The sequence below is a fragment of the Oncorhynchus clarkii genome, chromosome 4, assembly GCF_045791955.1.
Source record: "Oncorhynchus clarkii lewisi isolate Uvic-CL-2024 chromosome 4, UVic_Ocla_1.0, whole genome shotgun sequence".
Taxonomy (NCBI): domain Eukaryota; kingdom Metazoa; phylum Chordata; class Actinopteri; order Salmoniformes; family Salmonidae; genus Oncorhynchus; species Oncorhynchus clarkii.
The window spans coordinates 73,785,519-73,800,873 of record NC_092150.1 but is presented as its reverse complement, the minus strand read 5'-3'; the positions used below and the strand labels follow the sequence as shown (position 1 = coordinate 73,800,873).

The window sequence follows — 15,355 nt, the reverse complement described above, 5'->3', positions numbered from 1 at the left end:
CATACAGATTGGTGGCAAGATCACATGTGCGATCAGCTACTGTGTTCCTGCTCAGGCTCACGTTTGAAAATGCTTGTTTTTTCTCTGGGCATACGAGGTCACAAACCTTCATCATGCACTTTTTCATGAACTCTCCCTCATTAAAGGGCCGGGCTGATTTTGCGATCTCTGCTGCCACTATATAACTAGCCTTTACAGCAGCCTCGCTTTGTGATGTGGCTTTTTTAAACATATTCTGTTGTGAAACCAAACTTCTTTTCATCTCCTCTACTTTCTGGCTCCTTTGAGTCATGTCCAGGTCCTTGTATTTGTCATGGTGTTTCGTTTCATAGTGTCGTCTAATGTTGTACTCCTTACTTACAGCCACGTTGACTCCACAAACAAGACAAACAGGTTTGTCTTTTACATATGTAAACAGATATTCTGCCTCCCACTTGTCCAGAAAGCTCCTGTTTTCTGCCTTTCTTTTCACCATTTTTGGGAAGGGTTAGCTCGCTGACAGTTGTAGCGTCTATGTTGCTATGACTACTGTCACAGAGGAGAGAGCGTTTCTGGGTCCTGTCCTGATTGGCGCGCGAAAACAGCAGAGCATTATGGGATTCGTAGTATTAGTGGTGAATGCGCTGTATAATACCGGCGGGCCAGCTCTAGTAGTAATTTGGTATTGTCTCGCGGGCCAAATATAATTACCCCGCGGGCCAATGGTCTATGACACCCATGGTCTAAAACAACCACAGCACCCCCCTTTTTTTTAACTCACAAAAGCTCTGACGAAGGCCGTGAGACTGATACTTAAGCTTATTAAAGATCAGTGATACTATCAAGAGCAGTGTGTTTTTTCAACTTTTACCATGCACCTACAAAAAATATTGCTCAGATGTGCGAGTGCCTTTTGAATTAAGAATATAAAAAATATAGATTTTTCGGCTACATGATTCCATATGTGTTAGTTCATAGTTTTGATGTCTTCACTATTATTCTACATTGTAGAAAATAGTAAAACTAATGAAAAACCCTTGAATGAGTAGGCGTCCAAACCTTTGACCGGTACTGTACGTTTTTTATTTCCTTGTCTCCGCATTGTCTCCCTCTTTGCTAGAGGCTACGAGCCAGTTCGTAACACAATTTATAGATAAAATAAGTAGCATATTAATTTTAAATGTGAGCATGCTTTCCTCCTCCGACAAAACAAAAGCTGACTCAAAGGGGGTTTGAAAACTCTTCCGCGAATGACTCTGGTAGGATACACATGATTATTCTCAATGAAAGGTGGCTATCGAGGATGGGAGGACATGCTTCCATTCGCCTATTAAACGAATTGACATCCCTTCACCACTTATCGGTTTCCGGGTCACGTAGGAGAGAGGACAGAGAAGAGCGGGTGGAGGACATACTTTTTCCCAAATTACGTCTGGTGGAGGAGTAAGCTTCCAACTCCACAACGGCGATAATGGCTGTTATCATCAGTCAGTCTCAATGGAAACTGAGTGTTCTGACATAAACCTTCCCTTCCAGCCAGATTTGATCATTGCTCAATGGTTGAATTATCTATTTCTGTGGTAACAAACCAGCTGTTGGGGTCTTGGTTGTCCTCTTCCTGGGTCTCTAGGGTGTTGTGAACTGGGGCTTTCTCTCTTAGAAGGAGGCCTAGTGTTCAAGGGGTAGGGAGACACTTGAGGCCAATGTTCTTGTTCATCAGGTGGAACTGGAACAGCACTTACATGAATAACCTAGTACTTGTTTATCAGGTTGTTAGCACATAACAGACTGCATTTCTTTCATGGATTCAGAGCTAGGTGTGTAAATGTACAATTAATGTATCCTCTTGGATTGGAAAACAATAGGCATGCACTGCTTTATTGTATAAAAAATAATTGTGAGGAAGCACAGACAGCAACTGCAATTGTTAGGTTTTTATTTAGAAAACTGTCTGGGGAGATTGAAATTAATGGATTCCATTTATTGTAAAACAGTTCAACCATTTCTTTAAAATGTTCATATAATTTTATTGGGGATATAAGATGATATTTTACTCATCTTTAGATACTATGAATAGCTTGATTGTACAACTTATTTCAACGTTGTAAGAAACCTTTTTCCTGAGAATCCTTTCTGGAATGAAAATGGATACATAATAATAAATTAAAATGTCAAAAAGAAAATCCACGCTGAAGACAGTACAATGACTATGGCTTACAGATGTGGTCAAATATATTGGCACCCTTGCCCTTTTTTAATTTAGTGCAATGGAGCATTTAAAACGGGTTGAATTGCTCTTTTTATCCCGTAGGCACCTGGAACTTTCCACAGGTGAGATAAATTGCACAGTAAACCAGAATTAGAAACAAATTCATTTGAATTGTGAATCACTTAGTCAAGGCCATTTTTGACTTCGAAGTGAAAAGTCTTAATTTCAGTTTGGATTTTTTACTTCCTTCTTGGTCCTGTGCAGTTGTAAATCAAACAGATACACATTAATATTTTTTTCCAAATCTACTTATTTTAGAAGAAATAGTGAGGGTGCCAATATATTTGACCGCAACTATAGGTATGACTGCCAGGTAGGTGGTTGTGGCCATTTTCTTCTCTGAGTGTTGAGTTATCAGTAAATGGCCAAAGTACAACACCATGGCTGCTCTATGAAATACTGTAGCACTGAGAGTCAGGGGAGAGTTTAGAAACAAAGTTGTGGATTTAGACATTACAGTAACCAACAAGCCGAGGTTGAACAATCTCAAATAAGACTAAGACTGTGAACACATTGTCATTTCATTTGGTGAGTTCAGGTAAAGCGTTGGATTAAAATGTTTCATCCTTCAGATTTATCTTTGAAAGAATCTTTTTATTCGATTTTTGTTGTTGTTGAAGGATGTCAAACATCAATGGTCGGTCTAATGGAGATGTCAACATTTGAGGAAAAACACATTTTCACCAACCAACATCATACATTTCTTAATATTTCCCAAGTTATGTACCAAAATATTCAACCTTTCTTCATACATTATCAGTTTGACAAATGTTGTTTTCAAATCCAGTCGTAGACACACAGTTGGAATTCTTTGAATTCATAGTTGGGTGCTCTTCCTGCCATTTGACCCTCTCATCATATCAACATCTATTAAACAAAGTAAACTGATTCTGTTATGCATAGACACTATCACATTTGGGCTAAACCAAGTCACCACGCCCCCTCCCACTGTGAGCAGAGCATCCTCCCAAACAGGGTTTCTAGGAACAGAAGGTGTCTGACCCCACTTGGTTAGGTTTGGCACTTAGAGAAGTTTAAGACTATGACATACCATTTGACGGTTTGGCACTCTGAATAACACTTTGAAAACAAGGGCCCTTAAAACAGGCAGAGTGTGAGGGAGAGAGAGAAAATAAGGGCCCTTAAAACAGGCAGAGTGTGAGGGAGAGAGAGAAAATAAGGGCCCTTAAAACAGGCAGAGTGTGAGGGAGAGAGAGAAAATAAGGGCCCTTAAAACAGGCAGAGTGTGAGGGAGAGAGAGAAAATAAGAGGAAAATAAAGGGAGAAAAGGAGGCTGGGAGAGACAGGGAGAGACAGAGTGGTCAAGCACTAAAAGTAGACCTGTTACACACAACCCCTCCAATTTCATCATCCCCGTCTCTTCCCTGCTCTCTCACTCCTCAACACGCTCCTTCACCCCCATCATCCCTGTCTCTTCCCTGCTCTCTCACTCCTCAACACTCTCCTTCACCCCCATCATCCCTGCTCTCTCACACCTCAACACGCTCCTTCACCCCCATCATCCCCGTCTCTTCCCTGCTCTCTCACACCTCAACACGCTCCTTCACCCCCATCATCCCTGTCTCTTCCCTGCTCTCTCACACCTCAACACGCTCCTTCACCCCCATCATCCCTGCACCTATGTTGGTGTCTGAATTTTTCCTGATCCTAAGATGTAGCCCTCCCCTCAACATTTAAAATGTTCATAGGTCCAAATCCCTTTTGTCTTATCTCACCTGGAGATAACCCAAACAGGACGGCCTCAAACCAACAAAACAAAAATAAAACCTTAAAACAAGCAAAGTGAGCTTTTTAAAGCAACCCCCCCCCATCCATTATTGTAGTCAATCTTTAAATATGTCAGTTCGTCCATCCATCCGCCCACAACGAAGGTCCTCAGCGGTGAGCAGAGAGTCCGAGTCCACCTTCAAGGTCCTCAGTGGTAGCAGAGAGTCCGAGTCCACTTCCAAGGTCCTCAGTGGTAGCAGAGAGTCCGAGTCCACTCCCAAGGTCCTCAGTGGTAGCAGAGAGTCCGAGCCCACTCCCAAGGTCCTCAGTGGTAGCAGAGAGTCTGAGCCCACTCCCAAGGTCCTCAGTGGTAGCAGAGAGTCTGAGCCCACTCCTAAGGTCCTCAGCGGTAGCAGAGAGTCCGAGCCCGCTCCCAAGGTCCTCAGCGGTGAGCAGAGAGTCCGAGCCTACTCCCAAGGTCCTCAGTGGTAGCAGAGAGTCCGAGCCCACTCCCAAGGTCCTCAGTGGTAGCAGAGAATCAGAGCCCACTCCTAAGGTTCTCAGCGGTGAGTAGAGAGTCCAAGATGAACGGAATATGTAGCCCGTAAAAACACAGGCATCAGGATCCACACACCCCCAACCAATCGTCCTCCTGGGAATGCTGACAGACAGGGCACATCCCCCGCCCCTTTATCATGCCACCTCCAGCCAACCAGATGCAAGTAAAGTCCTCAGTCACCACGGCATTGGTCAGGGCTGGACCAACCAGCTGTTGGCATCCTCCAGGTCGGTCTCCAGCTCCTCATCTTCATCCAGGGGCTCTGGGGTTCGGAGGGAGAGGTCTCTTAGGAAGGAGGCCTGGTGGGAAGGTGGTCGGGGGACCGATTTTAGGCCAATCTTCTTCTTCATCAAGTGGAACTGGTCTCGGATGAAGTTGTAGAAGTCGTACTCGTAGCGCATGCGGTGGTACAGAACCTGAAGGGCCTCCAGAGTGGGTGTGTGTTTACGCACCGTACCAGTCATGTTCCCCATCTTCCTGTAGTCTGCGGAGACAGAGAAACAGACCAGGAAGTTATTCACGTATGGTTAAAATGTGAAGAAAATATATATTGTCATCCATCAAAAGGAGAGTTAGGCCTACTGTAAATCACTTTTGAGGTATGAAAATAAACTTTGGACAAAGTTTGTTTTTGGAGTGAACTATTCCTTTAATCATTTCAATGCAGTGTAACAGGCATATACAGTACCAGTCAAAAGTTTGGACACACCTACTTATTCCAGGATTTTCTTTAGTTTGACTATTTTCTATATTGTAGACATCAAAACAATGAAATACATCAAAGACATCAAAACCATGAAATAACACTAACACTCTAGGTTTCTTCCTAGGTTCCGGCCATTCTAGGGAGTTTTTCCTAGCCACCGTGCTTCTACACCTGCATTGCTTGCTGTTTGGGGTTTTAGGTTGGTTTTCTGTACAGCACTTTGTGACATTAGCTGATGTAAGGAGGGTTTAATTAATACATTTGATTGAATCATGTAGTAACCAAAAAAGTGTTATTCAAATCAAAATATATATTATATTTGAGATTCTTCAAATAGCCACCCTTTGCCTTGATGACAGCTATGCATACTCTTGGTATTCTCTCAACCAGCTTCATGAGGTAGTCACCTGGAATGTATTACAATTAACAGGTGTGCCTTCTTAAAAGATAATTTGTGGAATTTCTTTCCTTCTTAATGTGTTTGATCCAATCAGTTGTGTTGTGATGATGGGGCGGTATACAGAAGATTGCCCTATTTGGTAAATGACCAAGTCCATATTATGGCAAAAACAGCTCAAATATTATAGATTCTTCAAAGTAGCCACCCTTTGCATTCATGACAGCTTTGCACACTCTTGCCATACTCTCAACCAGCTTCACCTGGAATGCTTTTCCAACAGTCTTGAAGGAGTTCCCACATATGCTGAGCACTTGTTGGCTGCTTTTCCTTCACTTTGCAGTCCGACTCATCCCAAACCATCTCAATTTGGTTGAGGTCGGGGGATTGTCTAGGCCAGGTCATGTGATGCAGCACTTCATCACTCTCCTTCTTGGTCAAATAGCCCTTACACAGCCTAGAGGTGTGTTGTGTCATTGTACTATTGAAAAACAACTGATAGTCCCACTAAGCGCAAACCAGATGGGATGGCATATCACTGCAGAATGTTGTGGTAGCCATGCTGGTTAAGTGTCCCTTGAGCCTCCCGAGTGGTGCAGTGGTCTAAGGCTGTGCCACTAGAGAACCTGGTTAGAGTCCAGGCTCTGTTGCAGCTGGCCGTGTCTGGGAGACCCACGGGGTGGCGCACAATTGGCCCAGTGTCGTCTGGATTAGGGGAGGGTTTGGCCAGGCAGGGATGTTCCTGTCCCATCGCGCACTAGCGACTCCTGTGGCGGGCCGGGAGCAATGCATGCTGACACGGTTGCCAGGTGTACTGCGTTTCTTCCGACATATTGGTGTGGCTGGCTTCTGGGTTGGATGTGCATTGTGTCAAGAAGCAGTGCGGTTTGGTTGGGTTGTGTTTCGGAGGACGCATTGCTCTCGACCTTCGCCTCTCCCGAGTCTGTACGGGAGTTGCAGCGATGAGAAAAGACTAACTACTACCAATTGGATACCATGAAATTGGGGAGAAAAAAGGGGTAAAATAAATAAATAAATGTTTTAATATATATATATTAATAAAAATTGGTGTGGCTGGCTTCTGGGTTAAGCGGGCGTTGTGTCAAGAAACAGTGCAGCTTGGCTGGGTTGTGTTTCGGAGGACACACGGCTCTTGACCTTTGCCTCTCCCGACTATATATGGGAGTTGCAGCGATGGGACAGGACTATAACTACCAATTGGATACCACCACCTTGAATTCTAAATAAATCACTGAAAGTGTCACCAGCAAGCACCCCCACACCTCCTCCTCCATGCTTCATGGTGGGAAACACACATGCAGATATCATCCGTTCACCTACTCTGCGTCTCACAAAGGCACAACGGTTAGAACCAAAATTCTAAAATTTGGACAAATCAGACCAAAAGACAGATTTCCACCGATCTAACGCCCATTGCTAATGTTTCTTGGCCCAAGCAAGTCTCTTCTTATTATTGGTGTCCTTTAGTAGTGGTTTCTTTACAGCAATTCAACCATGAAGGCCTGATTCATGCAGTCTCCTCTGAACAGTTGAGGTTGAGATGTGTCTGTTACTTGAACTGTGTGAAGCATTTATTTGGGCTGCAATTTCTGAGGTTAGTAACTCTAATGAACTTATCCTCTGCAGCAGAGGTAACTCTGGGTCTTCCTTTCCTGTGGCGGTCCTCATCAGAGCTAGTTTCATCATAGCGCTTGATGGTTTTGACATTTTCTGAATTGACTGACCTTCATGTCTTAAAGAAATGATGGACTGTCATTTCTCTTTGCTTATTTGAGCTGTTCTTGCCATAATATGGACTTGGTATTTTACCAAATAGGGTATCTTCTGTTCCCACCCTTACCTTGTCACAACACAACTGATTGGCTCAAACTAACAAATTAAGAAGGAAAGGAATACCACAAATTAACTTTTAACAAGGCACACCTGTTAATTGAAATTCATTCCAGCACCTCATGAAGCTGGTTGAGAGAATGCCAAGAGTGTGCAAAGCTGTTGTTACGAATCCCTTTTGGCCCGACAGTCTAGGGGGGATGGTAGTGAGACCCGTAACATAACTCATATAAATTATAATTGTGACAAAGTAAGTGTGAATGAAATAACCACGACAACCGAAATAATACCGTCAAACTCAGGGTTTATTTATAAACACACGGTAATGGGGGGAGCAGGAAAAGGGGCTTAGCTGGACCAAAGGAAAGAAACAATAAGTATTCAAAACACCCCTAAGCTAGACTAGCCTATTTCAACAACAGCTAACTAACTAACCAAAAATACAATGGGTGGTCCGCCCAGTTCTAACTAGTGTATTTAACAAAGTTCACCTACGGGTAGTGCATGCCCATGGGCGACTTGTCTTGGTTTCCCCCTTTTCCCACCAGCAACAAACAAACACCATAACCAAAACAATACTCACAGGAGATGACAAAGTGATTTGGAGGTGCTCAAACAAAAGAAGAGGTTAAGACGCAAAGAGAGAGATCTACATACATGGCATTTACAAAGAGATTGAGCTACTGAAATCTATAAAGAACAGAGATCTACCAACATGGCATTACAAAGAGATTGAGCTACTGAAATCTATAAAGATAAATAAATTCTTTAATTCTTTCCTGGGCTGTTTGTCAGAGGTGATCAGCTTCTCAGAGGTATCACACAATCCATCCTCTTGATCATCCTCTTTGAACAGAACAGTGTTCGACAAATCTATCACGTCACCCTCTTGTAGTGCCTGAGCACGAGTGACAGCACAAGCGGGGAACACATGTGGATAACTCTGTGCCAACTCATTCGAGAGAGAGTGGTCACTTTTATCCAATACTTCCAATACGGGTACTACCTTTCCTCCGGCAATATCGTTACCCATTATAAAGGTCACACCTTTCTCTGGCAACATAGGACGTACCCCCACTCTGAACATTCCACTGATTAACTCAGTGTGTACTTTCACAAAGTGCAATGGCACGGGGACAAAACCCATTTCAATACCCTGCACTAACACACTGGAACCACAGTATGTATCGTCAGATAAGGGTAACACATCAGACAATATAAACGACTGCGCCGCACCAGGATTTTAACCGGACGCTGAGACGCTTCGTCATTCGTTAGGGACACAAACCCCTCGAAAATGAATGGTTCATAACTGCGGTCGGGGACTGAGACTTTCAAACTGCAGTTACCCTGAGGCACCTGTTTTGTTGCAGACCTCACAACCGTACGAATTAGACCAACACCTGTTGGTGGCTTGGCACGAAGAGGCATCCCTTGTTTGCGTTTAAGCAGGAAGCAATCATTAATCATATGTCCTACTTTATGACAATAGAAACAGGGACGCTCATTCTTCTGGCGTGCTTGATATACTACTGCTGGTCGACTAGGGCTAAAGGTAGGAAACTCAGTGGCTCTACTCTCAGTTTGAGCCGAAAACACACTCTTGTGCGTCAACACAAACTCGTCTGACAACACAGACGCTTCTGCCAGGGAGGATACTTTCTGTTCGTTTAGGTAAACTACAATGCGTTCGGGTAAGCAATTTTTAAACTCTTCCAACAAGATTAACTCCCGGAGAGAGTTGAAATCAGTTACCTTACTAGCAGCATGCCATTTATCAAACAGATTTCCCTTGTCTCTAGCAAATTCCACATAAGTCTTACTAGAAGACTTTCTATGAGACCTAAATCTCTGTCGGTATGCCTCAGGCACAAGCTCATAGGCACAAAGAACAGTAGCTTTGACTACTTCATAATTCAAACTGTCCTCTAGAGGTAGCGCTGACAAAACCTCTTGGGCTTTACCAGTTAATTTACACTGAAGTAATAGGCACCATATCTCTTCAGGCCACTTCAATGCTACACGCTCAAATACACAAAAATAGGAGTCAACCTCCGACTCTCTGAACAAAGGTACTAAGGCAATCTGCCTACTAATGTCAAACGTGTTTGAGGACACAGCTGGTGAGGACGACTCACTAACAGTGACAGCAGGAACGAAGGCTAGCCTCGCTGTCTCTGCCTCCAGTTCCATCTGGCGCATTTTAAACGTCATCTGCCTCTGTTCTCGTTCTCTTTCTGCCTCAATTTTACACATCTCCAAATCTAAATGCCGCTGTTCTTTTTCTGCTTCAATTTTACCCATCTCCAAATCTAAATGCCGCTGTTCTCGTTCTTTTTCTGCCTCAATTTTACACATCTCCAACTGGAGAGTCTCTCGCCTAATTTGGGCTCTCTCTTCCACCTCTAGTTGGAACTGTGCTAACCGGACATCCCTCCTGGCATCACCGTTTGACAGTGGGGAGAGTGGTTCAAAATGGGACAATGTGGCTGGTGTTTTAGCCTCGCCCTCATTCTCAGATACCAATGGGCTTACAGGAGCAGCAACATCCCCTACAGGGGTAGTATGCTCAGGCAGCGGTAACACAAGCACCTGCTCTTCCAACAATACATTTAACACCAGCTTTTTAACCTCCGACTTAACTACATTCTGTGGAATCGATACTGAATAATGGTCAGCCAAGGTCATTAAATCAACTCTACGACATTTGTCAAAAACCTCCCACGAAGGGTTATCCAAAAAGGACTTCAAATCAAAAGTAGCCATCTTACACTACTTCACAAGAGCCAACGAAAATAGCAAACACTAATGCTACTTCAGCTATAACGTTCAACACTGAACTATACCACTATCAACAATCTACATGAGCGGCATGGGTGTCAGTAAAGACAGATCCCGAACGAGCCCCCACTTATGTTACGAATCCCTTTTGGCCGGACAGTCTAGGGGGGATGGTAGTGAGACCCGTAACATAACTCATGTAAATTATAATTGTGACAAAGTAAGTGTGAACGAAATAACCACGACAACCAAAATAATACCGTCAAACTCAGGGTTTATTTATAAACACACGGTAATGGGGCTAGACTAGCCTATTTCAACAACAGCTAACTAACTAACCAAAAATACAGTGGGTGGTCCGCCCAGTTCTAACTAGTGTATTTAACAAAGTTCACCTACGGGTAGTGTATGCCCATGGGCGACTTGTTTTGGTTTCCCCCTTTTCCCACCAGCAACAAACAAACACCATAACCAAAACAATACTCACAGGAGATGACAAAGTGATTTGGAGGTGCTCAAACAAAAGAAGAGGTTAAGACGCAAAGAGAGAGATCTACATACATGGCATTTACAAAGAGATTGAGCTACTGAAATCTATAAAGAACAGAGATCTACCAACATGGCATTACAAAGAGATTGCGCTCCTGAAATCTATAAAGAACAGAGATCTACCAACATGGCATTACAAAGAGATTGAGCTCTAGAGCAAACAAATGATGGGGTTTTTAAACCATGGGGAAGGAACTGTGATAGGGTAGGAAACAGGAGGAGGTGTGTCTTCTGATTGATGGGTTGATTGTTGACTGATTGGGGAGTGATGATTTTCACCTGTGAGGGGAGACGGAGAGAAAAGAAACACACACAGGATACACACACACACACAGGATAATGGTATCCGTAACAGCTGTCATCAAGGCAAAGGGTGGCTACTTTGAAGAATCTCAAATAAAATATATTTAGATTGGTTTAACACTTTGGGTTACTACATGATTCCATAGTTTTGATGTCTTCACTATTATTCTACAATGTAGAAAATAGTAATAATAAAGAATAACCCTTGAATGAGTAGGTGTCCAAACTTTTGACTGGTACTGTACATGCCAGGGTGTGGTTGTGTATGTACCAGTGTTTCCTGTGTAGCATTGGTGGGAAAAGGTTGCGGACCCCACCCTGGATCATTTCTATGTAGCAGGACTGAGGTTCTCAGTTCTGGTGACTTTTTAAAAGGACACACTACTTCAAAATGAATGTCAAAAAAACACCTTCTAAAATATAATTTCCACCTCCAGAAATGAGCCAAATAATATTGGTAGAATTTTAAAGTATGCTGTTACTTTAAGTATGCTATTATCAAGTATGCTATTAAGAATAAACATTATCACCTGTAGCCCATACAGCATAGTGGCTATAAATAAATGGGCTGAAGCATGGGGTTACCTATCTGCATTTACCCTATTGGGCTAATCATTAGTCGAGTAGCAGGTGAGATGCAAAAATATCCGCTAGCGGGTGAAACATTCTTTCAACGCTTAGGTTGGCTAGTGGTTCAGAACAAATATATTGCGGGTCGGAAACATTTTTTATCAATATAATACATTTTTTTTAAACCCACAAGCTTGCTGTATTCTTTGAGCCACGAGGCAGACATAAGGCTACCAGCCACGCACACGGTCTCTTATTTGTGTGTGAGAATACGACACGTTTCCAGTTTACTTTCCATATATATAGCCTAGCTCACGCTAAAATGACTAATTTAGGCCTAACCAGATAAATAAAAAGAAAGGTGTACGATATGGGCAGGGGTGCAACTTTGGTTTTAGAAGTGGGGGCATAACTAATCATTTTTTCTTATTTTGATTCAGTAGGATAAACACTCCAAACAGTCTACCTGACCGCTCGGAGGCATCCGTATGGTCCTAAAGCACACCATTGCCTCGTTTTGTAGCACATTCCAATGATAAACTGGGTGGGACAAAAATGCTATTTCAGAATGTGGAACCGTCCCCAGAGAAAGTTGCTCATCTGATATGGGTATAGGCTACAACACCATCGTGGAAACAGGTGCTGCGCGAGTGAAATCCCCAGTTTATAAGGACAACAACGTGGTAGATGGTTAGCCTGCACAAAGGGCAGTTCAAATCTGGTGTGTAGGCCTACCTGGGCTCTTGTAGATGTTGAGTACGTCAGTAAAGTAGTGAGGTAACAGTCTCTCTAGAAGAAGCAGGACATCTTCCAGCTCCTCTAGGATCCCCACGATAAGGAAGTTCTCTAGAACGTTCTGTTTGGCCCTCTCCAGTGCCCATTGTCCCGGCTCCCTGAAACACACAGAACAACAGGCACAGTCAGAGGAAAATATTAACCAACCCAGAGGGAATTATAACAAATAATACTTTAATAAACATTACCTTTTGAAAAAATATTAATACCAGTCAGGATAATGTGTAACAAATGTGGAGCCTGATTCCCTGCAATACTGGTCTTATTACCTGCACTGGGGGTGCTGTCCACAGAAATATGGGATGATGTAGAAGAGTCTGGGGTTGGAGCATTCTGGGTAATTCTCCAGGATGCACACATTGATGTCCTGGACAGGAGGGAGACCGAAGAGACAGCCCATCAGAAAACCAGACAATCACCTTCAGGTTGTACAGGAAGTTGGCGGCACCTTAATTGGGGAGGATGGGCTCGTGGTAACGGCTGGAGCGGAATTTGTGGAATGGTATCAAATACATGAAACACATGGTTTGATGCCATTCCATTCACGCCATTCCAGCCATTATCATGAGCCGTCCTCCCCTCAGCAGCCTCCAATGTGACAAGACGCCTACTATTCTGCAAGAATAATGGGATTGAATGAAAAGTGCAATTGTACATTACTCTCACTAGGGGGAACCCTTCACCAAGTCTTCTGTCTTAAGGAACTCATACTACTTTTTGATGGTTAGCATTGGTAAACCTATTATGGTGGACAAGAATCATTGACATTACCTAAGAATTATGGTGGTAAACAGTAACATTTGGAAGACAAGCTGCATTATGGCTATAACATAACTTTTTGGTTTGAACACTATTTTACATAGTATTTTAACAAATCAAAAAGGAACTAAAAAGAAGAAATAAGATGAACTCCAGAAACTTCCATGGCACTATTAATATGTTTGATCTCTGGCCACTTAGTTAAATGGGATGTAGATCTCCCTGCACCACCCTCCTCCTAGCAGGCAAAGAGGTGGGGGGCATAATTACATTTCTAAATCATGTTACGTAATTATGAGTTAATATGAAGTTAATATGTATTTATTTGAATTATTTATGATTGTAAAATGTGAACGTCTTAAATAAAGATACTTTTTTAAACAAACCAAAAAAAGTAAACAGGCACTATCTTCAAACCACTCTCTGACAGCCTAAATAAGACATTCAGCTTCCTATAAGCAGTTATTAGCTAATCTGTTTCCTTCTCAGTGAAATATGTAGGGTATCTCAAGAGCAACATGTAGTGAGAGGTCAATGCTATTATTCTCTGACCAAAATGATGACTGTTTAGTAATGCAGACCAATATACTGAAACAAGGGTAACCTTTGGTCTCCTCCGCTAGCCACATTATTTTGGCCACGCTACAAACATCCCAATCCCACCATCTTCTCTCCCTCCTGACCCAGCCCCTATATGAAAAAGAAAGTGTCCAGAGGCAGGAGCCACTGGAGCAGAGCAGTGAAACACTAAACCACCTCTCTGTTTAACCAGTGGGCTGAACAAAGAAGGCCCACTGAGACCAAATTAAAAAAGAAAGAGATTAAAAACCCATAAAGGAGTGAAGTCACCCAGTCTTTTCTCTCTCTCTGCTACAAACCCAAGAGTCAAATCCATGTCATGTCAGGTGACGTAAGCTTTATTGACAGCAACGAGGCCTGGGCGACACAACACTCAAAAACACATGAAAGATACACACACACACTCAAAACCATTCACACACACAAGCAGGCACGCAAGCTCGCACACCCACACACACACACACACACACACACACACACGAAAACCCAGACCCATTTCTCTGAGTTGAAACAGGTGAAGAGAGAGTAGACATGAATAAAAAGAGCAGGAGGTCTTGTGTGATGTTGGTTTATTTCACTGTGGCCTACATGCTGATAGGTTTTACTTGGAAAAGGGCAATTTGTCAAGTTAACAGCTGGAGCCTAGATGTCTCACCACAGAGGGTAACCCTTTCCTGTAGTCAATGGCCAAAAGCGCCCTTTTTGGCTTCATGGGTGGAATGTTATTAATATTCATAATAAACATTATCTAAAGAAACCCACCTAAAATCTGGTGTTTCTGTGTCAAACAGTTTTGTTATATTTCAGTCTTCTGTGATGTATATAAAGTGTAATATTGGGCTGGAAACTCTAAATTGAATACATTTAAACTCTATATCTGACATGGAGAAGGTCAAGGACACAATGCTAGGACAACAACCTCGCCCTCAATGTGAGCAAGTCAAAGGAGCTGATCATGGACTACAGGAAAAGGTGGGCTGAACAGGCCCCCATTAACATCAACGGGGATGTAGTGGAGCGGGTCGAGAGCTTCAAGTTCCTTGGTGTCCACATCACCAACAAACTATCATGGTCCAAACACACCAAGACAGTCATGAAGATGGCATGACAACACCCTTTCCCCCTCAGGAGACTAAAAAGATTTGTCATGGGTTAGCAGATCCTTAAAAAGTTCTACAACTGCACCATCGAGAGCGTCCTGACCGGTTGCATCACCACCTGGTATGGCAACTGCTCAGCATCTGACCGTAAGGCGCTACAGAGGGTAGTGTGTACGGCCCAGTACATCACTGGGGCCAAGCTTCCTGCCATCCAGGACCTCTATACCAGTCGTGTCAGAGGAAAGCCCAAAACATTGTCAGAGACTCCAGTCACCCAAGTCATAGACTGTTTTCTCTGCTACCGCACGGCAAGTGGTACCGGAGTGCCAAATCTAGGACCAAAAGGCTCCTTAACAGCTTCTACCCCCAAGCCAAAAGACTGCTGAACAGTTAATCAAATGGCCACTGGACAATTTACATTGAACCCCCC

General features: G+C 43.2%; 1 protein-coding gene across 3 annotated transcripts in view; it reads right to left on the bottom strand.

Moving 5' to 3' along the window:
• Positions 1 to 1,898: 1,898 nt before the first annotated feature.
• Positions 1,899 to 15,355, bottom strand: part of LOC139407264 (uronyl 2-sulfotransferase-like) — a 132,416-nt gene continuing 118,959 nt past the window's right edge. Inside the window, exons 6-9 of one of the 3 annotated variants that reach the window (XR_011634086.1) lie at positions 12,757 to 12,854; positions 12,428 to 12,585; positions 3,477 to 5,019; positions 1,899 to 3,433 (exon numbers count right to left, since the gene is read on the bottom strand). Coding sequence is in view for 1 of the 3 variants with exons in the window: in XM_071150894.1 (XP_071006995.1) it covers positions 4,727 to 5,019; positions 12,428 to 12,585; positions 12,757 to 12,854 (549 nt within the window). In the remaining 2 variants the exon portion in view is untranslated. Of the gene's footprint in view, positions 5,020 to 12,427; positions 12,586 to 12,756; positions 12,855 to 15,355 lie in introns of all 3 variants that reach the window. The other 2 variants (XR_011634085.1, XM_071150894.1) reach the window with 2 other exon arrangements.